Genomic DNA, 24,237 nt, shown 5'->3' with positions numbered 1-24,237 from the left:
GAATAAAGTATGGATTTTAGTTAATGATAATGTATTGATATTGCTTCATTTGTTGTGACCAGTGTAGCATAGGAATGTAAGATTCTTGACAATGGGGAAACTGGCTGCAGGATATAGGGCAATTCTCTGTACTATCTTTGCAATTTTTCTGTAAATCTAAAACTATTTTAAAATTAACAAGTTTATTTCAAACTTTTAAATGGCATACACTAAAATGTTAGTAGTGGTAAAATATGTGATTTTTATTATGTCTTCTAATATTATGTTGCTATGTATTACTTATAAAATGAAATCATAAAGTGGATCAGTAAAGAAAAAATTACCTGATATGCTTTAATATTTTCTTTAGTATTTACTTAGCTGTTCATTGTTAACATTGCTCACAAGTGATTAGGTATTAATAAGAGCTCAATGGCTGGGTGCAGTCGCTGACGCCTGTAATCCCAGAACTTTGGGAGGCCTAGGTGGGTGGATCACTTGAGGTCAGGAGTTCGAGACCAGCCTGGCCAACATGGTGAAACCTCGTCACAACTAAAAATACAACTAAAAATTAGCCAGGCATGGTGGCAGGTGCTTGTAATCCCAGCTGCTCAGGAGGCTGAGGCAGGAGAATTGCTTGAACCCGGGAGGTGGAGGTTGCAGTGAGCCGAGATGGTGCCACTGCACTCCAACCTGGGCAACACAGCGAGACTCCGCCTCAAGAAAAAAAAAAAAAAGACCAGTCTCAGTGGCTCACACCTGTAATCCCAGCACTTTGGAGGCTGAGGCAGGCTGATCACCTGAGGTCAGGAGTTCAAGAACAGCCTGGTCAACATGTTTAGTAGAAACTTTGTCTCTACTAAAAATACAAAAATCAGTCGGGCATGGTGGTGGGTTCCTGTGATCCCAGCTACTCAGGAGGCTGAGGCAGGAGAATTGCTTGAACCTACGAGGTGGAGGTTGCAGTGAGCCGAGATAGTGCCACTGTACTCCAGCTTGGGCAAAAAAGTGAGACTCCGGCTCAAAAAACAAAATAAAAAACAAAACAAACAGTCAAGTGGAATTCAAATTCCTAATTTCCTAATCAAGGAAACCATAAATTGTCCAAACACTGATTTTCTTAAGAAGACAGGCTATTGTAAATTGTTTTCAGAATGGCATTATCATAGAACACTGCTACCTTGTGATGATTCATGGTATAGCAGATAAATCATGCTCAGATTCTTTTTTTTTTTTTTTTTTTACTTTTTCAGAAGGATTTTTCTTATACTGATATCTTCTAAGTAATAATAGTGACAAATGTATTTAGCCTGAACCAACATCAGTTTAAAAAAACAAAAAACACCAATGACTTGCTACTCTACAGAATTCACTGCAAAGGAGATGAGAGTTCTCACCCAGGTACCCGGGTAAACTATTATATGAGTATGTGGAGGTTTATTCTTAGAATAAATGTGTTTTGAATTTAGGAGGAAAAGTTGAACATGAGCTTATATAATAGTTAATACGTTTCTTTAGAAACTAATTTAACCTACCAACACATCATTTGATGGTAGCTGGATCGGAGTTGGGAGCTGAGGAAAAAGCAAGAGAGTACAGCATACTAGAAAATGGATTGAACCATAAATGTTCTGGTCCTTCAGTCACTAACTGAGTGTCAGGTCCACACACTTGGCATTGAGGCCCGGGGAGGAATTCAAGCATGAGATGGAAGCCTGGACTGGCTAAGGAGTGACCCTTCACCCTGCAGTTCTGGGATGGTGTCCAATCACAGATCAGTCCTTAAGTGGAGAGATTGGATAGCTAACTTCAAATACTGGAAGGGTTAACATGTGGGAGGAAAAAGTAAACCTTCTCTATGGCCCTATAGAAGTCAGAAACGCCTTTTTGCTTGTTGGTTTGTTTGTTTGTTTGTTTTGTTTTGAGACAGAGTCTTGCTCTGTCAGCCAGAATGGAGTGCAGTGGCACGATCTCGGTTCACTGCAACCTCCATCTCCCGGGCTCAAGCAATTCTCCTGACTCAGCCTCCTGAGCAGCTGGGATTATAGGCGTGTTGCCACCATGCCCGGCTAATTATTGTAGTTTTAGTAGAGACGGGGTTTCACCATGTTGGCGAGGCTGGTCTCGAACTCCTGACCTCAGGTGATCCGCCCGTCTCAGCCTCCCAAAGTGCTGGGATTATAGGCATGAGCCTCTGCACCCGGCCAGAAACACTTTCAATTGCAAGTTGAATTGAAAATCAAAGGACTAAGAAAAAAGAGGAATTTTCTGACCCTTGTCATTGAAGAGACTGGGAATAGATATCTGCATGGCTCTGTCCAGATGTTCCGATGCTGACATCTGGAAGTGATCAGTCCCTCCCAGCTCTGCGTTCTTCCTTGTTCCTTCTCAGGAAGGCTGTCTTTGTGCAGCAAAGCTGGCCCCCAGCCACTCTGGGCCTTCATGGTACTGCTAAGTGTCCCAGCAGAAGGGTAGTTTGTCTTTCCCAGTAGCTTGGAATCATGTTGCCATCTGTGTAAGCCACACTGAGACTCATGGGCTCACATGCCCATCTCTGACACTGAGCCACATAGCCAAGTGGGTCAGGGGTGTCTGCCCAAAGAAAACTGGGGGAAGGGCCAGGCATGGTGGCTCACGTTGTAATCCCAGCACTATGGGAGGCCGAGAGGCAGGCAGATCATTTGAGATCAGGAGTTCGAAACCAGTCTGGCCAATATGGTGAGACCTCATCTCTACTAAAAACACAAAAATTTTCTGGGCATAGTGGTGCGCACCTGTGATCCCAGCTGCTTGGGAGGCTGAGGCAGAAGAATCATTTGAACCAGGGAGACGGTGGCTGCAGTGGGCCGATATCATGCCACTGCACTCCAGCCTGAGTGACAGAATGAGACTCCATCTAAAAAACAAACAAACAAACAAACAAACGAAAAACTGGGGAATACCTGATAGGGCAGGTAGACACTGGTCAGGCAAAAATCAGAGGTCCACTACAGATCACAGTGGATAAAATTCAGGAACTGCAAAGTGACATATTACCATTCAATAGAAGGAGGGCAACTTAAACAATCAGACCCATCTCAAGCTGGGATTGGAGGAGGTAGTGAGTTCTGTCACAGGAGGTTCCAGGCAAACACTTGCACTTCTAAAGTTTCTAAGAATTGAAACTGCCAATGGAATCTAAGCATTGGTTTGTGATTGGACACCACAATGCTTCCCTCTGTCTCCACTGCTGTCCACTTCTCCAATTCACCGTCACAGCTTAACTGTGCAACTGAACATGCCCCTTAACTTGTCTCACTGCCTGCCTCCCACTTGCCTCTCTACAATTCATTCTCCAGAGAGCAGGTGAAGGAAACAGACATTCATTCATTCAATAAATATTTATTGAGCACCTGGTATATGCCGGGCACTGTTTCAGGGATAGATATATCAGTGACCAAGACAGACATAAATCTCTGCCTTCAGGGAGCTTACATTCCAGTGGGGGAAGCAGAAAATAAACAGAAATTGGTAAAATATAGTATACATTAAGAAGAAAATTAAGCCAAGGGGTATGCATGAAGTGTCAACAGTGGAGTAGTAGAAGGGGGTTAGAGAAGGCTTCACTGAGAAAGTGATGTTTTGAATAAAGACCAAAAGGAAGTTAAGAATTGAGCTACATATTGAGTGCGACAATTTTTTGTTCAATGTGGTATCATTTAAGGCTGAATTGTGTTCCATTATGTATTATGTATATCTTGTCATTTGCAACATGGATGAAACTGGAGGGCATTATGTTAAGAGATAATAAACCAGATATAGAAAGACAAATATCAGGCCAGGCGCAGTGGCTCAGACCTGTAATTCCAGCACTTTGCGAGGCCCAGGGGGGCGGATCACTTGAGGTCAGGAGTCTGAGACCAACTTGGCCAACATGGTGAAACCCCATCTCTACTAAAAATACAAAAATCATCAGGGAGTGGTGATGAGCGCCTGAAATCCCAGCTACTCAGGAGGCTGAGGTTTGAGAATCACCTGAACCTGGGAGGTGGAGCTTGCAGTGAGCCAAGATCGTGCCACTGCACTCCAGCCTGAGCAAAAAAGCGAGGCTCCATCTCAAAAAAAAAAAAAAAGACAATCACCACATTATCTCATTTATATGTGGAGTGTGAAAAAGTTAAACTCATAGAAACAGATAGTAAAATAGTGGTTACCCGAGGCTGGGGGATGCAATGGAAGACTGGGGAGATGTTGGTCAAAGGACATAAAATTTCAGTTAGATAGGAGAATAAATTGAAGAGATTTATTGTTCGTCATGGTGATTATAATTGATAACAGTATACTACATACCGGAAAAGTACTGAAACAGTAGATTTTTGTGTTCTCAGCACACACACAAAAATGGTAAGTATGTGAGGTAATGCTTATGTTAAGTAACTTGATTTAACCATTATACAATGTATACATGTATCAAAATATTATATGGCATAACACAAATATATACAATTTTTACTTATCAATTTTAAAAATTAATTTTTTTGTTTTTTACTTCTTTTTTGTATTTTTTCTATTTGTTTTTTACTTTTTTGAAAAAAAATTTTAGAAATCTAAATGTAGTATAATTTATTACCATCATTATTCTTTTTGATGTTCAATTTATTTCAAATTGAGCTAGTAGATACATCTTTAAACTTAGAAGGAAAAAAAGGTCAAATTTTAATTTTTTCATATGGTTACTCATTATGTCATTTGTCAAATAGTCAGTATTTTTCCCAGTGCAAAATTTGAAGTAGTGTTAGAAAACAATATTTTTCTTTTTTTTTTTTTCTTCCTGGAGATGGAGTTTTGCTCTTGTCCCCTAAGCTGGAGTACAATGGCATGTTCTTGGCTCACTGCAATCTCTACCTCCCAAGTTCAAGAGATTCTCCTGCCTCAGCCTCCCAAGTAGCTGGGATTACAGGCACCTGCCACCGCGCCTGGCTAATTTTTGGATTTTTAGTAAAGACAGGGTTTCACCATGTTGGCCAGGCTGGTCTCGAACTCCTGACCTCAGGTGATCCATCCATCTTGGCCTCCCAAAGTGCTGGGATTACAGGCGTAAGCCACCACACCCAGGCTGAAAACAATATTCTGACAGTATACCGTCAGTGGCATATAATCTAAGGACAAATTAAACTGAAAAGAAATCTTGAATTTAGGATAAAATGAGAAAGCCTAACATAGGTCTAAAGAAATTCTAAGCAGTAGAAAGAATACAGGGGGGACAATTTTTACAAAATCATGGCTATTTTCTACAACAGATTAAAGATATAAATCCACAGATATAAGAAGCACAGATAATACCAAGCAGGGCAAGTAAAAAGATATTCACATCTAGACACAAAGTAGTAAAACTGTAGAGTGCCGGAACAAAGCAAACTTAAAAGTACCAGAGAGAAAAGAGAGATGACATACAAAGGAGTGGCAATTGAACTGACAGCAGACTTCTTAACAGTAAAAAGGGATACTGGAAGATGAAATGAACATTTCTGTTCAAACGAAAATTTCTCCTCGTGGTACTGAGAAGTAATAACTCTCAAACTACTAGAATTGTACCTAAGAAAACCATGTTGCAAGAGCAAGGGCAAAGAGAGATTTTTAAAAACAAAGCCGGGCGCGGTGGCTCATGCCTGTAGTAATCCCAGCACTTTGGGAGGTCGAGGGGGCGGATCATGAGGTCAGGAGATTGAGAGCATCCTGGCCAACATGGTGAAACCTCGTCTCTACTAAAAATACAAAAAATTAGCCTGGCGTGGTGGCAGGTGCCTGTAGTCCCAGCTACTCGGCAGGCTGAGGCAGGAGAATGGTGAACCCGGGAGGCAGAGCTTGCAGTGAGACTCAAGATCAAAAATAAAAATAAAAATAAAAACAAAAAGCAACTGCAACATTTTACCACCAACAGACCTACTGTAAAGGAACTTCTAAAAGCTACACTTTAGGATGAAGGAAGGTAATCCCAGAAGGAAGGTCTGAGGTACAAAAAGATAAGATGAGCAAAGAAATCATCATATGTATCAATGTAAAAATAATCTGAATGTAAAATAACAGACCAATCTATAGGGTTATAAATATAAACTAAAATATTAGATGACATTAACACATACATTGAATGGGTAATCTGAATTAAAGAACTATAAAGTCCTTGTAGTGTTCGGTGGCTTGGTAAAACAGAATCTTTAACCTTTGTTAGGTGGGCATGATACATTTTAAGACTACCTTGGACTTTCCTTGCCCAGGCATGGTATCAGCCACTTCTCCAAGGAGTCCTATTTCCTTTAAGTAAATAATAGTATTACAAAACCAGGACTTGGCTGTTAATCTGTTCATGTTACTGTACTGTCATTGTTTCTAGATCCTTTCAGCGAACAGAGCTAGGAAGTAATTTTTAGTAAGTCATGTGTTCATCTTGCTACCTCCAAGTCAAAACTGACACCACAGATTCTTCCTCTTCTTTCTCCATTGTATATCTTTATCTCTCTTTTCCCAAATAAGAACTCTGATTTTCAACAGTATCAATATTTGCTTGATTCTACCATATAGATAAATTTTATTAGAACTACTGCAGCTGGTCTGGCACAGTGGCTCACCCCTCTAATGCCAGCACTTTGGGAGACTGAGGCGGGTGGATCACCTGAGGTCAGGAGTTCAAGACCAGCCTGACTAATATGGTGAAACCCCGTCTCTACTAAAAATACAAAATTAGCCGGGCATGATGGCGTGCGCCTGCAGTCCCAGCTACTCCGAAGGCTGAGGCAGGATAATCAGTTGAACCCAGGAGGTGGAGGTTGCAGTGAGCCGAAATCGTTCCACTGCACTCTAGCCTGGGCAACAGAGCAATGCTCCGTCTCAAAAAATAATAATAATAATAATAAATAAAAAATAAATAAAAAATAAAAAACCACACAAAACAAACAAAAAACCCAAAAACAACAACTACTGTAGCAATGCATTATCAACAACAAATCTACTTCTTAGAATTTATTTAGACCCATGTCATGTTAGACTTTCTTATTTTATCCATCATATCTCTTAATTTCTCATTAGTATTTCTCATCTTCTTATCTTTTATATGCTATATTCTAGGTACTTTCTGCAGATTTTATGCCAATTCCCTAATTCTTTCTTTTCTTCTAATACAACATGTAACTCATTTTTAAAGTTTCAATAGTTGTGTTTCTTTCTAACAGTTTATTTAATTCCTTTTCTAATATTCCTGATTGATTTCTGTTCATTTTTGCTATTCCTTCTTCTATTTCTCTATATATTTCATATATAGCTATTTTGCATTCAAGCTGATTTTTCCAATTTCAGAAATCCTGGAAAGTCTGAATAATTGTTGCTTTTTCTAGATTCTCATTTGACGGTGTTCATTCCTCAGTGGTCATGAGCTCATATTTTTTGAAAAACCTAGAGGCCTAAGTTGAGGATGCCTTCTTCAGAGATGACTGTGTTTGTTTCCTTTGGGATCCAGATGGTGCTCCTGATCTGGGACCACTTCGACCCCTTCTAAGCTCCTCTGGTTGATTTTCTAGTGCCTGGTCCAGCTCAGCCCTATTCCCATGGGTCCAAGGCTTCATCAGCTGCTTGAAATGCTGAAATGGGATTTGCCTTTGGGCCACCTTTGCCTTTCAGGTACGTTCACTGCTCTGCTCAGATATTAGGTACCTTTTAGGAGGGGTTAGGAGTGCTTAGAGAATTTGTATTCTTCCTATTGTGAAACGTGACGAAAAAATATGTTTTGTGCATGCTCTACTTGTTTTGAAACAGAAGAGCTCTTCAGACGGAATAAATGCCATTTGTTCTGTTTTTGTTTTTCTCCCTCTTCCCTTCTTTCCTTTCTCTTTATCTTTCTTTTGGGAAACCTACCTTTCCTCATTCTGAAATACCATTTTTCTGAGCGATCTCCTACTACTTCCCTGGCTTTTCTTTTTTCAATCTGTCTCTTCCTCACCCCTACTCTTTCTTTCTCCACTTTTTAGAGGATAGAGTTTTCCAGAATCCCATCCCTTTTCTCTTCTTACAGTTTATTTCATCTATATCCGTGATTTCATCCACAGTATCCCAACATATCTGCATTTCTAGCTCTAAAAGAACCCTAAGTTACAAATCTATATTTCAAACTCCCTTCTTGTAATCTGCATTAGGATTTTCCTCAATTTGAAAATTTCAAAACTGGGCTTATTATCTCTCACATCCTCCATCCCTAAATCAGCTCCTCCTCCATTATTTTCCACCTTGGTCATGGATGCCACTATCCACCATTCATCCAAGGCTGATGGTCCTGCCAATTTTAACTCCTAAACATCCCTTGAATTCTTTCTCTGTCCTATTTCCATCATCACTACTAGAGTTGGATCCTTATCATTTCTTCCCAATCAGTTGCAGTAGACTCCCAATCTTTCTCTTGCCTGCAGACTCGCAGCTCAAATCCACCCTACCCACTGCTGCTCTTGGGATCTTCCTAAAATGCAAATGTGAACATGTCACTCTTCTGTGAGAGATTCTTCACTGGTCTTCCTCATTGACACATGTTAAAGCTTAGGCTTCATAACTGGGTATATAAAGCCGCTAGGACCTATCAAACTTATGCTTTTTACTTTACCTGCCTACTTCACTTATTTATTGGAGAGCAATGAATCTTTTATTTATTATTCTTATTTTTGAGACGGAGTTTCACTCTTGCTGCCCAGGCTGGAGTGCAATGGTGTGATCTCAGCTCACCACCACCTCTGCCTCCTGGGTTCAAGTTATTCTCCTACCTCAACCTCCTGAGTAGCTGGGATTACAGGCATGCACCACCACGCCTGGCTGATTTTTTGTATTTTCAGTAGAGATGGGGTTTCTCCATGTTGGTCAGACTGGTCTCAAACCCCGGACCTCAGGTGATCCGCCCACCTCAGCCTCCCAAAGTGCTGGCATGAGCCACTGCGCCCGGCTATTTATTATCATCATTATTATTTTGAGATAGAGTCTTGCTCAGTCACCCAGGCTGGAGTGCAGTGGCATGATCTCAGCTCACTGCAACCTCTGCCTCCTGGGTTCAAGTGATTCTCCTGCCTCAGCCTCCCAAGTAGCTGGGATTACAGGCACGTGCCACCACACCCAGATGTTTTTTGTACTTTTAGTAGAGATGGGGTTTCACCATGTTGGCCAGGCTGTTCTTGAACTCCTGACCTCAGGTAATCCACCCACCTCGGCCTCCCAAAGTGCTGGGATTACAGACATGAGCCACTGAGCCCAGCCTGTTTTTAAATTTTTATTTCAATAGCTCTTGGGCTACAAGTAGTTTTTTGTTACATAGATGAATTATATAGTGGTGAATTCTGAGATAGTGCATAGTTTTTTTTATCCCTAGCCCCTCTCCCATCCTCCCCTTTCTGAGTCTCCAAAGTCCGTTATTTCACTCTATATGTCTTTGCATACTCATAGCTTTGCTTTTGCTTACAAGTGAGATCATATAGTTTTTGGTTTTCCACTCCTGTATAACTTCGCATAGAATAATGACCTCCCACTCTTCCAAGTTGTTGTAGAAGACATTATTTCATTCTTTTTTTGTGGCTGAGTAGCATCCTATGGTGTATATACACCACATTTTCTTTATCCACTCATTAGTCAACGGGCACTTAGGTTGGTTCCACATCATTGCAATTGTGAATTGTGCTGCCATAAACATACGCGAGAAAGCCTACTTCACTTTAAGCTGTGAGGGCCACAAGCATGTCTGTCGTGTCTACCTTGGCACCATTCTTGGTCCCAAGCCCGCAGCCTGACACCTAATACTTACTAACTGGCCGCACCACTGCTTCATCGCTTATGTTTCTGTTTCATAGACCCTTTTTGCCAGCCAATCTGAACTATTTGCAGTAACACAAGTGTCTCCTCCTCTCTAAATTCTAGACTAGTTACAATTTATCCATTTATTCACACATTTATTCATTTTTCTTCGAATTACCACTATCTAACCCTGTGGCTGATACTAGGCAGGTTCTCTGAATGAATGAATGGAAACAAACTTAGAAGTGCAGCCCAAGAGATAATACGTACCCGAGGAATTGACCAATATAAGGAACTGCATACGAGAACAGTTTTTCCCCAGGCATAAACAAGTGCAAGTAAGAGGCAAACAGACATCCTTCTCTTGCTCTGCCGGGTCTGGGAAACATTTTAATTAATCAAGACTTTGTAGAATGAATCGGAACAAAACCAAAACAAAATAAAGGGCAAACAAACCAACTTCTGAGAAAGAACTGACTGAAAAGGTAATTAACTCCCCTAAACCCCAAGTCTAAATGGCACACTTGCTGCAGCTCAGCCGACAGGTCCCCTGCTCCCTGAAGCCCCGCCCCGGAGAAGGCGGGGCCTGTGGGATTGGCGGGGATTTCCCGCGAGGCCACGCCCTCTATGGGCGGGCCGTAGGACCGCCGGCTGCCCCCGCCGTTTCCTAGGAGATGAAACACAGAAGACGCCGGAGCTTCACAAGTGAGCGAACTAGGTAAGCGGCCGGCGCGGGCAGGTAATCCCGAGCGGGCTGCGGGGCCACCACCCTCTGTCCGACCCAGCCCGAGCCCGACTTGCGAGGCTGGCCAGGCATGTCCCCACGGCGCCCTGTGCTACCAGGGCCAATCTCCGCCGGGAGACGGGTCCCTGACGCCGGTAGGAGAAGTACGGGAGGGAGGAGGGTCCCTAGAGGGGCGGAGCGGGCGGGAGTGGTCCGCCCGAGGGAAGGCAGTGGGTGTCTCCCAGACCTCCGTACCGCTTTCCCGCCTCCTGGACCGCGGGGGCCGGCCTGGCGTGGGAGGATGACGGCGGGGCGTCCCTTAGCCTGAGAGACCCCCGCGCCGAACCTCTCCTCCGGCCACCTCTGCGCCCTCCTCCTCTCCCCTGCTGCTTGGGCTGGCGGTGGAAACTGCTTTTAGGACGGAGAGGCAGGATTGGGTCTCAGGGAGGCCGCGGAATTGAGTTCAGAACTGTTGCAAAATCTAAAAGAAGGGAGAAAAACAGGAACTAGGTCCGACTTCAGCCCTCGCTGGTGCATCCCAAAGGACGCTCAGATGAAAGTGGTATCCCGCACACCCGCGTCCCCGCGACGGCGCCGGACAGCAGGCACCGGGGGACGCCCCCTTCCACCACGCGGTCCCCGGAGCCTCTTAAGGGCCCTGGTTTGCAGAGTGGGATCAGAAAGCGTGTGACGAAACCTGTCCCTTTTCTGCAAATAATACGTTTTAATTTAGGGACAGGTCAAGAGTGCGGTGTCGAGAGCAATAAAACTGATTTTTAGTGGTTAGTAATCTCAATCCTACAAGGAAAGAGCTGTATGCAATTGTGTTTAGATAATCGTTTCAAAGAAACAAATATTTGTTCTAATGATAACGGAATTCTCAAAGAGGGAAGCCAAAGTTATCGGACTTAATTTATTCAGAAAGACAACCCACTGAGTGAAATAATGGTGAAGACAAAAGTGACTTTCCAGCTTTTCCGTCGGGCCCCGCCTCCCCGGCCCTTCAATTCCCGAGGCTTGACCGGGAGGGAGAGAGTTCCGCGGACCGCGTCACCGCCTGCTTCCACTGCAGGCGCAAGGCAGGACGTTTAATCTTTTCGTCGGGGTAGACTTTGTTTATTTGTGTGTGAGCTTTGAAATAATTTGTGAATATCAGCACAGAGAACTGTGCTTTTATATTTTAAGATACAGTCTTTGTTTTTCCATCGTAATAGCTTTATTTAATTTCTGTAAACCTTCGACTTGGTTAGTTTGGGATCTTTTTTCCTGTGTTGCTTTTTAAAGAATTTGGTTACTTTGAAAACGTTAATTCCTCTTTTGTTATGTATTAGAAGCGTTAATGCCAGCCTCGGAGTGACATAATTATAGTATGTGCTAGAAAGCCAAGTAAAAGACATCCAAGCCTTATCTGTTCAGTGATTGGCAGACACTAGTTTTATCCTTCATTTGCCCTCTATGTTAATCTTCTTTAATCCTATCTGAATCTCTTATTAGCTGGCAAAAGCTGTTGAGAATAAAGACCAGATTTACAACAATTGTGCACCTAAATAAGCGGTAATTATGAACTTAGATTAAAAAGTTGAAAACTGGAATGAGAGATAAATTATAAGGGTATTTATTTTTGTGTAGGTCTATAATTAAACCTCTAAATAAGCATCTTTTTCTTTAACCCGTAGGAAAGTCAATAACTATTATAGCTTGATTGTAGAAAATTCCAAGTTTCTAACCATTCTGTTAAATTGAGGATAATAGTTAGATTTACTTGGGTTTTGTGTTGTTGCATATGTATCATATCTATATATATTCATGTACATAAGAAACTGTGTTAATATATCCCTATTTTGTAGAATTCGTTTTCCATGGATCAACAGAGAAGAGTATGTGTAACTTGTAGAGAAATATTACTGTGCGTGAACTGTAGAATCATGGGAAGCCTGTGTTTAAGGAACATAGACTGCTTTTTGATTAGTAATCAGTAGTTACCATGCTACCTTGGTTAAAGTAGTTGCTTATGTGCTATCAGGGAACAGGGACATGGAAATCATGATTTTTTTAAAAGCTTTACCTTTATATCTATGTCTCTACATTAGACCACTGTCCTTGTGTGTTCAGGGGATAGAAGAAACAGTTGGCAATGATCAGCTTCTCACCCTGGGCAGCTGTTGATTTTGTAATTAATACAGTTCAAAAGGAGCCTTTCCAAAGTTTTTTCTTAGGGAGCGCAGTATGTAAACTTGTTTTACTTAAAGGTTAGCTAAGGCTTAAATGGGACAGATGCTCACAGAACCACTAATCTGACCTTTTAAAAATCTATGTCACGTCCATAATCCTCACCACTCCACCCCTCAAACAGAAAGGAGCTGGGAAATGGTCTTGTTCCTTGCTTATTCTTCCCTCAATATAAGTACACACTATCCTATAGCCATCATCAGTGGACAGACAATTGTTGTTGCCGGTGTTTATTCAGAAGTTGATTGGTTAGGCTTGGAATGAAGTTGCCACAATGGCTACTCGCAAAGACACCGTGCGTGCCCCCGTCTGGGCCAAAAGTCATCGGTGACCGAATGCTCTATTGTGTCGATAGTGCTGGTACAGCTTCAGGTCACCCTCCCACCCCAGGGCGGTGGCGATGGGGTGGCTGATGGCCTTAACAGTGGAAGAGAGAGGTGTAATTAATTCTTATTTTTTAGATTGTTGGGCCAATGAAGGTAAATTTTTTTGTCACTCTGTTTCCACTTCCCTGAATAACACTCGCTACCATCATTGCCATGCTACTAGAGGCAGCTCCCTCTTCCATTCCCTTCTCAAGTAATATGTCCTTTTTCAGAATTGTCTACATTACTTTTCTACCCTTCATACCCTCAAATGCTTGTCCTTGGTTAGGTGTTAACATGAAAATAATTTGGTTAAAAAAAAGATGATGCTATCATACCATTATGTTTCTGAATTAAATCATTTTCATGTCCGGGTGCAGTGGTTCATGCCTGTAAATCCCAGCACTTTGGGAGGCCGAGGCAGGTGGATCACATGAGGTCAGGAGTTCAAGACTAGCCTGGCCAACATGGTGAAACCCCATCTCTACTAAAAGTACAAAAAACATCTGGGTGTGGTGGCACGTGCCTGTAATCCCAACTACTCGGGAGGCTGAGGCAGGAGAGTCGCTTGAACCCAGGAGGTGGAGGTTGCAGTGAGCCGAGATAGCACCACTGCACTCCAGCCTAGGCAACAGAGCTGTAGGAGATCGGTCAGGGTAGTAGGAAAAATCGTAGAAAGATGCAAACCTTCTTGGAAGGCCAGGGGTTTGCAAAGCTTCGAAAGAAAATTTGGCTGAAGGCAGCTGAATTCTCTTAAGAGTTTAGGTTGGATAACAAGGGAAGGTAAAGAAACTGATCTAGATAAGTTAGTTTAGGTAGGCCTCAGAACCTAGCATTTAATCATCCGTGGGCAGGACTGCTTTCTTGGGGGTGGTGGGGGCGGGGGGGGGGGTGACCATGTTGATTACCCACAAGTGTGTTAACTCAAAGCCTTTGTCATTAAATCTGTGCCGAATAAATGCCTGCAGCGCCAGCTGGTCAGGGCCATGGTTTACGGCACCCTGCTGCGGTCTGTGTGCTGCCCGGTCCCCTAGCCTGCTCTTTCACTGGATACCTGTACCTGAGTGCATTCTTTGATCTGTTGTTCAGCCAGGGTCTGCGGGTCGGACCCAGCACAGAGCGAGACTCTGTCTCAAATAACAATAATTATAATAATAATTTTCATGAGAGGAGCTCCACCTAGGTTCTTTCTCCCTTAACCATTCAAGTTCTAAGGTCTCACTCTTTCCCTGTACTGTTTCTATTAGTTTTCACTGGTCTGAATGACCCAGAGGCAGCCCTAGGGTTTAGTCAGGTTATGGAGTAGTCCCACTTCACTTTCCAGTTAGTCAGCAATATCTTAGTGTCTGAGTGAGGAGCTGCATTAGGAATCTTAAGGTGGAGGTTGGGGTAGGTGGCTTGAGTTGTGGAGCTTAGTCTGCATGGTTTTGGAGCAAAGAGGATGTTTTCTTTAGCCTCATTAGGGATAGTAAGAGCTGGCACCAGTTCCTAAGAATGACTTGTTTAAAAGTTGGAGACAGCCCTGAAAAACCAACAGCTTCAAGCCAAATGCACCTATTGGATTGACTTCATCGTTGATTTTCTAGTTGATCCTAGATAGGTCATTTAATCCTTCCATGTTTTTATTTTACGATCTTACTGTCATGAGGAACATGATGGCCTTTTGTGCAAATATATTCTCTATATGCTTACTTAATCAGAAAGAATCAGTAAACCTAGAGTGAACATATTTCCTAAAAGAGATAGTTACATGCCACCTTAAATAGGGTAGCTAGAAAAGAGTGTACAGCCATTTAATATGCTGGTGATAAATTGCAAAATACTGATTTAATAAAATCCTAAGTGAGAAGAAATATACTTTAGTCCATGTTTTGTTTAACGTTAGTACAAAACAAAACAACCCAAAAGGTTTTTCCAAATTATATTTGCTTATAGAGATAAAGGCAAAATGAAGAAAAGCAAATTCATGTTTTGATCAGAAACCATGTAGAAAGAGATATTGCCTTTCTCTACATTAACGCCTTAATATTTGGAATCAGTGTCTATCATAAGGTGACAATGACTTACAAAAACTATTCTTTCTCAGACAAATGGGGAACCATTTGCTGGTATTTATGATTATTAGTTCAGGCTTAATCTGACAAAAATGAAGAAAACCCTAAATAGAAATGGAATCTGCTGTCATGGTCTCTTTTTCAAGATCCTGGCCATGGAGTTAGCATAGCCTAAATTATTTCATATGTGCCTTTGAAGGGATTGTTACCTACATGAAGTAAGAGAAATGTTAAATACATACTCCCTATTATCATTATTATTATTTTGAGACAAGAGTCTCGCTCTGTTGCCCAGGCCAGAGTGCAGTGGTGCAATCTTGGCTCACTGTAACCTCTGCCTCCTGGGTTCAAGTGATTCTCCTGCCTCAGCCTCCTTAGTAGCTGGGGCTACAGGCCTGCACCACCACACCCAGGTAATTTTTATATTTTTAGTAGAGATGAAGTTTCACCAGGTTGGCCAGGCTGGTCTCAAACACCCGACCTCAGGAGATCCACCTGCCTTGGCCTCCCAAAGTGTTGGGATTACAGGCATGAGCCACGGTGCCCGGCCCACACTTCCTATTATTAAAAGCCCCACAGGATTCTTCTCCAGTTTTCTGTGAACAGATCCATTCCTGTAAATAGGAAACAACATAGCTTTACTGTGCTTCTCTGCACGCTTATGTCTGCTTATGTTTATGTTTGTTTTCTGGGAAAGGCTGTGTTGGGAAATCTTAAGTATTTTGACAAATATAACATGTCCTTGTTGGTCTTACATTCCTGCATATAACAGAGAAGCAGTTTCTATGATGTAAATGAAAGTGCTACAGTGAGAGAAAAATATTCTTTGAATGAAGAACTAAGTGATAAAAGGCACTTTAAAACAAACTGCAGACACACCTCGGAGATACTGTGGGTTTAGCTCCAGACCACGGCAATAAAGTGAATATTGCAATAAAGCAAGTCACACATGGTTTTGGGTTTCAAAGTACATATACAAATTATGTTTACATTATACTGTAGTCTATTTAGTATGCAATAGCATTTTGTCTAGAAAAATAATATACATACCTTAATTTAAAAATATCTTATTGCAGCCGGGTGCGGTGGCTCACACCTGTTATCCCAACATGTCGGGAGGTGGAGGCAGGTGGATTACTTGAGGTCAGGAGTTTGAGACCAGCCTGGCCAACATGGTGAAACCCTGTTTCTACTAAAAATACAAAAAATAACTGGGCGTGGTAGCTTGTGCCTATAGTCCCAGCCACTCGAGAGGCTGTCATAAAAAAAAAAAAAAACTTATTGCTAAAAAATGCTCATTATCTGAGCCTTCAGTGAGTCATAATCATTTTGCTAGTGGAGGTTTTTTGCCTCTGTGTTGATGGCTGCTGAACGATCAGGGTGGTGGCTGCTGAAGGCTGGGATGGCTGTGACCATTTCTCAAAATAAGACAACAATGATATTTGCTACATTGGCAGACTTTTCCTTTCATAAAAGGTTTATCTGTAATATGTGAGACTGTTTGATAGCATTTTACCTACAGCAGAACTTCTTTCAACATTGAAGTCAGTCTTCTCAAATCCTGCCACTGCTTTGTCAACTCAGTTTATGTAATATTCTAAATCCTTTGTTCTTGACTGGGCACTGGTTCATGCCTGTAATCCCAGTACTTTGGGATGCCAAGGCGGGTGGATCGCTGAGGCCAGGAGTTCGAGACCAGCTTGGCCAACATGGCAAAACCCCATCTCTACTAAAAGTATAAAAATTAGCCGGGTGTGGTGGTGCACACCTGTAATCCCAGCTACTGGGGGAGTGATGGTGATGGCTGAGGACTGAGGGACAAAAATCACTTGATCCTGGGAGGCAGAGGTTGCAGTGAGCCAAGATTGTGCCACTGCACTCCAACCAGAGTCTCACTCTGTCTCAAAAAAAAAAAATTCTTTTTTGTCTTTTCAGCAGTGTTAATAGCATCTCTACCAGAAGTAGATTCCATCTCAATAAAAAATTTTCTTTGTTCATCCATAAGAAACAATTCCTTACTTATTCAAGTTTGATTATGACATTACAACATTTCAGTCACATCTTCAGGCTCCACTTCCCTTTTTTATTTATTAAAAAAAATTATTTTTAGAGACAAAGTCTTACTCTGTCACCCAGGATGGAGTTTAGTGGTATGGTCATAGCTCACTGTAACCTTGAACTCCTGGGCTCAAGCAATCCTCATGCCTTAGCCTCCCAAGTAGCTGAGACTACAAGCGTGCCACTAAGCCCAGCTAATTTTTTAGTTTTTGTAAAGAAGGGTATGATATGGTGCCCAGGCTGGTCTCAAACTCCTGGCCTCAACAGTCCTCCTGCCTTGGCCTCCCAAATCAATGGGATTACAGGCATCAGCCACCACGCCCAGCTGTTTCTTATTTCTTTGTATGAATCTAGTGTGACACTAAATTCTAATTAGTATTTAAATTTTTCTTAGTTTGATGTAAAATAAAGTAGCATGTTATTTAAATAGAATACGAAATTTTAAAATAATGCTATTCCTTTCACACGAAACAAAAGTTTGCTTTATACTTACCTTACCCAATTGGGGTACTTATATTCCACAGAAAATTTACAAGTAGTACAGTTTTAAATAATATGCCAAATTAAATACGATACAAAAATTGATTCAAAGAATGGATATAATATAGACATCAATTTTCCAAGGTCTGATTTGGAATAATATAGATTATATTTAATAACAAAGGAATCATACAAGCCATTATGCCATTATTGAACATAAATAGCACAGTACCATGTAAATGAGGCATTTAGCAAGTGAATATTACCAGTGAGTTATATGTGAACTTCATTTTAGATAGACAAATGAGTTACTGACAAATAATTAACACAATAGTATTTATATTATTTATAATTTTTCCCTTTGCTCTAAGTTGCCAGTACAATTTTTGAAGAGACTTATTAATGAAAATTCATGATATCCTTGTTTTCTTTCTTTAGGGTGTCTATAAGAATGGAAGCGCTGTTTCCTGCCAGATTTCTTCATGCTGTATCTCATGAACCTTTGTAATCTTGGGGAGGAGCCTATATTGAAAGATGACAAACCTGTCACCAGTGTAGCAACAACAGTGTGAGAACAAAAACAAATAAAAATTAAGAAGCGTTCAACTTTATATTCAACAAGGAAGTCATTGCAATCAACAACTTCTGCTGCATTATTTTTCCAAGATGAACCGATACACAACCATGAGACAGTTGGGGGATGGCACGTATGGGAGTGTGCTTATGGGCAAGAGTAATGAATCCGGGGAGCTGGTGGCCATCAAAAGGTACTGTGTGTGACACTGCCAACTTCACCTTTGAAAACTCTGCTCTTTATTTTCCTGTCCTCAATTAAGAATATATACCAGCACAGGCCGGGTGCGGTGGCTCACGCCCATAATGCCAGCACTTTGGGAGACCGAGGTGGGCGGATCATGAGGTTAGGAGTTTGAGACCGGCCTGGCCAACATGGTGAAACCCTGTCTCTACTAAAAATACTAAAATTAGCTGGGCATGGTGGCGCGCTCCTGTGATCCCAGCTACTCAGGAGGCTGAGGCAGGAGAATTGCTTGAACCCGGGAGGTGGAGGTTGCAGTGAGCTGAGATCATGCCACCACACTCCAACCTGGATAACAGAGTGAGACTGCGTCTAAAAAAAAAAAAAAAGAAAAAAAAATGTATATACACACACCCACACATACACATACACACACAAGCACAGGCTGGGTGCGGTGGCTCATGCCTGTAATCCCAGCACTTTGGGTTGAGGTCAGGAGTTTGAGACCAGCTTGGCCAACATGGTGAAACCCTGTCTCTACTAAAAATACAAAATTTAGCCAGGCATGGTGGTGCACACCTGTAATCCCAGCTACTCAGGAGGCTGAGGCACGAGAATCGCTTGAACCTGGGAGGCAGAGGTTGCAGTGAGCTGAGATTGCACCACCGCACTCCAGCCTGGGCAACAGAAGGACACTCCATCTCAAAAAAAAAAAACATATATATACACACACACATACACATACACACACACACACACACACACAAGCACAGAAGGAGGTCTAGTTTAGATCAAATAGCATTTGGCTCATGTGGAATGTCATTCTTGGAAAAGAACATTGCCAAAGAGGAATTCTGCTGTTTTTCGTGTATATTACTTTAATTGCCAGGCTTGTCCAGCTACACTGATAAACCAAAACATATGAGTGCCTCCTTTTTCACATGTATAATACATTTGGACCAAAACTATAGGTAATCTTTGGGATGTTCTTCCAAATTTATTTGTTGGTTTTCACTTTTGTGTGTGTTTTTTGAGATGGGGGTCTCCCTCTGTTGCCCAGGCTGGGGTGCTGTGGCGTGATCATGGCTCACTGCAGTCTTGACCTACCAGGCTCAAGCGGTCTACCTACCTCGGCCTCCCAAAGTGCTGGAATTACAGGTGTGAGCCACCATTCCTGACCTGTTTTTCACATTTAAAGATGAGTGCAGAGTGGGGCTTATAATTTCTTTAAAACAAGATCTCAAAATCAGATGGTATTCACAATGTCAAATTGAGTTCTGAATGATATATGTTATATTCCTGAACTTCTGAAATAGAATTAATTGTTTTTAACTTGTTTTTAATCCACTGTGTTTTTCCTTTGCTGCATAACAAAATACCCCCAAAGCTTAGTGATTTAAAAGAAGATACATTTATTAATTCATATAGTTTCTGTGGGTCAGGAATTTGGAAGTAGCTTCGCTGGGTAGTTCTGGCTTGGGTTCTCTTATGGCAGTCAGATAATTGGCCAAAGTTGCAGTTATCCGAAGGCTTGACTGGGGCTGGAGGATCTACTTCCAAGGTGGCTCACTCTTGGTTTGCTAGGGCCGCTGTAACAAAGTACCACAGACCGGGTGGCTTAAACAACAGAGATTTATTTCCTCACAGTTCTGGAGGCAAGAAGTGCAACATCAAGGTATCTGCAGTTTGGTTTCTTCTGAGGCCTCTCTCCTGGGCTTGTAGACAGCCATATCCTCTCTAGGTCTTTATATGATCTTCTCATTGTGCATGTCTGCGTCGACATTTCCCCCCTGTTTTTTTTTCCAAGACAGAGTTTCACTCTGTCACCCAGGCTGAGGTACGGTGGTGCAAACATAGCTTAGTATAGCCTCAGCCTCCAGAGCCTGAACCGTCCTCCTGCCTCAGCCACCAGAGTAGTTGGGACTATAGGTGTGTACCACCACACTTGGCTAATTTTTAAAAAATATTTTTGTAGAGATGGGGTCTTGCCATGTTGCCTAGGCTCCTCTTATAAGGACACCAGTCGTATCAGATTTGGGCCTACCTGAAAAACCTCAGGTAACCTTAATGACCTTTTTAAAGACCCTATCTTCAGATACTGTCACACTGTGAAAGTCTGGGGGCTAGGACTTCAATATAGGAGGTTTGGGGGACACAGTTCAACCCATCACACTCACTCACAGGGTTGGCATATTTGTACTGGCTATTGGCAAGAGGCACCTCGGTTCCCTTTACCAGAGGCTCCTTCCTTGGGCCTTTCCAGAGGGTTGTTTGAATAGCCTCGGGCCATGGTGGTTGGCTTCCCCCAGAACCTGTCTCAGACTCATCGGATACACATCTCCACATCACCACATCAAATACATTATAACCATCTAAAATTTAAATGCTTTAGCAAGTGTTTCAAAATATTATGATCTAAACCATTACATGTACAAGGAAATAACTTCATAAAATATTTTTAAACAGTCATTGTCATCAGATAAGTAAATATATAATATATAATAATGGAAATGAAAAATTTATTGAATAGGCTTAATAAAATTCAATACTCATTTGTGATTGACGAATTTAAAAAAAACAAACCTTGGTTTCTTAAAAAACTTACGATTAAAAAAAGCCACTTGGCTGAACGCAGTGGCTCACACCTGTAATCCCAGCACTTTGGGAGGGCGAGGCAGGAGGATCACTTGAGCCCAGGAGTTTGAGACCAGCTTGGCAACATGGTGAAACCCCGCCTCTACAGAAAATACAAAAATTAATTGGGCATGGTAGCGTGTACCTGTAGTCCCAGCCACTTGGGAGGCTGAGGTGGGAGGATTGCTTGAGCCCAGGAGGTCGAGGCTGCAGTGAGCCAAGATAGTGCCACCACTACTGCACTTCAGCCTAGGTGACCTAGTGAGACCCTATCTTAAAAAAAAAAACAAAAAAAAACAAAAAAAACTCTTAGCAAATAGGAATAAAAGGAAACTTCCCTAACCTGAGAAAACCTATATAATTCATATTAATGTGAAATATCAGAAGTAATATCAGTACAGTTAGTTTGAAAACCCCAAATGCCTGCTAGCACTACTGCAATAAGACAGAAACCTAAGAAATGAGTGTTATTAGACAAAGTGAGCTGAAATAGCCCTCATTTGTAGATTAAATGATTATGTGAATTCACACAAAGAAATACTTTATTATACACAAATACATCCATATAGAAAAATATTTTTAAAGGCCTGGAAAGATACACCCAAAAATCCATGATGGCCGTGGTTTCTGGGGAGAAGGGTAGGAGAATCAGAAGGGGCATTGGGTCTTGGATGTGGTCCCACAGATGGTTATTACTGTCTGGTTTTATATGACAAAGTGTTCATCATTTTTTTCTGAGTGGCAAAATACGGTATTTGTTTTATTCTTAAAAAATATGGTATTTTGTGTTGTTTTGTTTTGTTTTGAGATGGAGTCTCGCTCTGTTGCCAGGCTGGAGTGCAGTGGTGCTATCTCAGCTCACCACAACCTCCGCCTCCTGGGTTCAAACAATTCTCCTGCCTCAGCCTCCTGAGTAGCTGAATTATAGGCATGTGCTACCACGCCCGGCTAATTTTGCATTTTTAGTAGGGACAGGGTTTCTCCATGTTGGTCAGGCTGGTCTTGAACTCCCGACCTCAGGTGATCCACCAGCCTCAGCCTCCCAAAGTGCTGGGATTACAGGCGTGAGCCACCGTGCCCGGCCTACTGTACTCTTTTTTAATTGGGAAAGCAAAAGCTTTCCCACATCCCATCCAGAATGCATCGGGTTTCTTCTCGTTGATCAGAAGTGTACCACATGGCACCCCTAGCTGCAGAGAGGATGGGAAACTGATTACTTAGCTTAGCATTTTATATCCCTGTGTAAAAGCTGACTCTGAATGACGAGGAAGAGAAGGAGGGCTTTCGGCTAGTCGGCTTACCACGTGTCTGCCATATGCAGTATCTACTGTGTGCTGGGCAATGCTCCACCTTAGGCAAGGATGGAGCAGAAATGAATGGAAAGAGGAGTCCCATGGAAGACTTGAAGAAAATTGAAAAATTCATTTATCACAGAATTGTTAAACTACTACTGTGTTTCATGATCAGGACAAAATGGGGACGAGATAGATGTCTTACAGTATACTCAGGAAGACCAACAGATTCAAGAAGTTACATCATCAAGTATGCTAAGTCCTATGATGGGGGAATGTTGGGTCCTATGGGAGCCTAGAGAAGCCACACTGGAGAGGTATCATAAAAGGCTTCCTAAATCAATGAGACCTCAAGAATGAGAGAAAATTTTTTTTTTTTTTTAAAGTGGGGGGTGGATGGGGAAATGCTCCAGGGAGTAAGAAATAGTATGTATGAAGCCCTGGAGGCAAGAGAGAGGGTGTGAGGGCCAAACTGGGGCTGAGTAACTGAAAGAAGCATACGTGACTGGAATGTGGATTACACGTGGGGCAGAGGAGGGACGTGAGGCTAACAGGTGAAGTCGTGAAGCCAGATGGAGGAGTCTGTATATCTTGAGGACTAGAAGGTCATGAAGGATTTTAAGCAGAATTGTTCATGTGATCAAAGTTTTAGAACTGGCTGGTTAGCAGAAGACTGGAGACTTGATTGAAGAGGTTAAGACTGGACACAGGGTGGCCAGTTAGAAGGTCAGTACAGTCATCTTGGTTAGAGTTAGGTCAGTGCAGTCATCTTGGTTAGAAGTGGTGGTGGCCTGACAGGAAAATAGCTTTGGGGATGGATGTAAGTGGATACAGTCAAGGGACATTTAGGAAGCAGGCTGTATAGAAACTGGTGACTGGGCATGAGGATGGATGGTGGAGTAAAAGATGGGGAAGAGTCCGGGCTAACTCCTGGGATTCTGGCTTAAATGTATGGTGGTGGTGCCGTGTACCATGTCAAGGAGGGGAAAATCACAGGCTTTAGGGGTAAAGCTGAATTCAGTCTGGGGCATAATGACTTTAAGATGACTTTCAGTCAATTGAGTATTTGCATTTAAATCTCAAAACAGAGGTGCAAGCTAATGATTTGGAATGGTTAGTCTACAGATGGTAATTGAAACTCTTTAGAGGGAGAAGAAAAGAGAGGTTCTCATTTGAAGCACTGAGAAACGATGGCATATAAAGGATGGGCCCTGGAATAGGATCGTACAAGAAAGTCTGAGGAACTACCAGAGAAATAGGGGAGAAACCAGGAGAATGTGGAAAATATCTGAAACCGAGGGAAAGATCTAAAGAAGCAAAAGCGTGTATCAAGAAGTCTTGAGTGTGGTGATTCCAGAGCTCTTTCAATGGCTCAACATTTACCCAAGAAATTCAGATGTTTTCTATGATATTCATGCTGAGCGGTTAGCATTGTTTTTGTCCTCAAATGTGTCATCTAGTGACCACCTTATGGCTACTTCACCTCCAGGCATTACATCCATGCTCAAGGAGGGAAGAAAAGAGAATAATACCAGCAAACTCTTCTCATCTTTTATGAAGAAGGAATAATTCTTTCCCAGAAGTCCTCTAGGACATCCCCTTACATCTTACCGGCTAGCACTGGCTCACGCGGTCTCTCTTTACTTCCAAAGGAGACTGAGAGAGTATTTACTCTTCCAGTCTCTGTTTTAGGAGGCAGAAGGAAAGGGGCTGGAAATGGCTTTGTGATATTTCAACAATATCATCTGCTGTGGTGTTCCTTGGGTTTGGGAAATATGACATAACTGGTGGCCGTGGTAAGCATTGTTCCAGTGGAATAGTAGAAGCCAGACTGCAGTGGGACAAGGAGTAGCGGGAAGTAGGGCAGTGGAGG

General features: G+C 42.2%; 1 protein-coding gene across 6 annotated transcripts in view; it reads left to right on the top strand.

The window, feature by feature from the left end:
* The first annotated feature begins 10,386 nt into the window (after positions 1-10,386).
* MAK (male germ cell associated kinase) overlaps positions 10,387-24,237 on the top strand; it is a 73,516-nt gene continuing 59,665 nt past the window's right edge. For 4 of the 6 annotated variants that reach the window (XM_003897048.4, XM_009204441.3, XM_009204439.3 and 1 more), the window contains exons 1-2: positions 10,387-10,489; positions 18,120-18,448. In XM_003897048.4, coding sequence (XP_003897097.1) covers positions 18,348-18,448 — 101 coding nt within the window. In that variant the 5' untranslated portion in view covers positions 10,387-10,489; positions 18,120-18,347. Of the gene's footprint in view, positions 10,490-10,510; positions 10,651-18,119; positions 18,449-24,237 lie in introns of those variants that run through there. The other 2 variants (XM_003897047.4, XM_009204440.3) reach the window with 2 other exon arrangements.

Source organism: Papio anubis, chromosome 6 (genome assembly GCF_008728515.1).
Source record: "Papio anubis isolate 15944 chromosome 6, Panubis1.0, whole genome shotgun sequence".
In the NCBI taxonomy this organism is placed as follows: domain Eukaryota; kingdom Metazoa; phylum Chordata; class Mammalia; order Primates; family Cercopithecidae; genus Papio; species Papio anubis.
The sequence above is the reverse complement of the archived record's forward strand: the minus strand, read 5'-3'. Positions and strand labels throughout refer to the sequence as shown.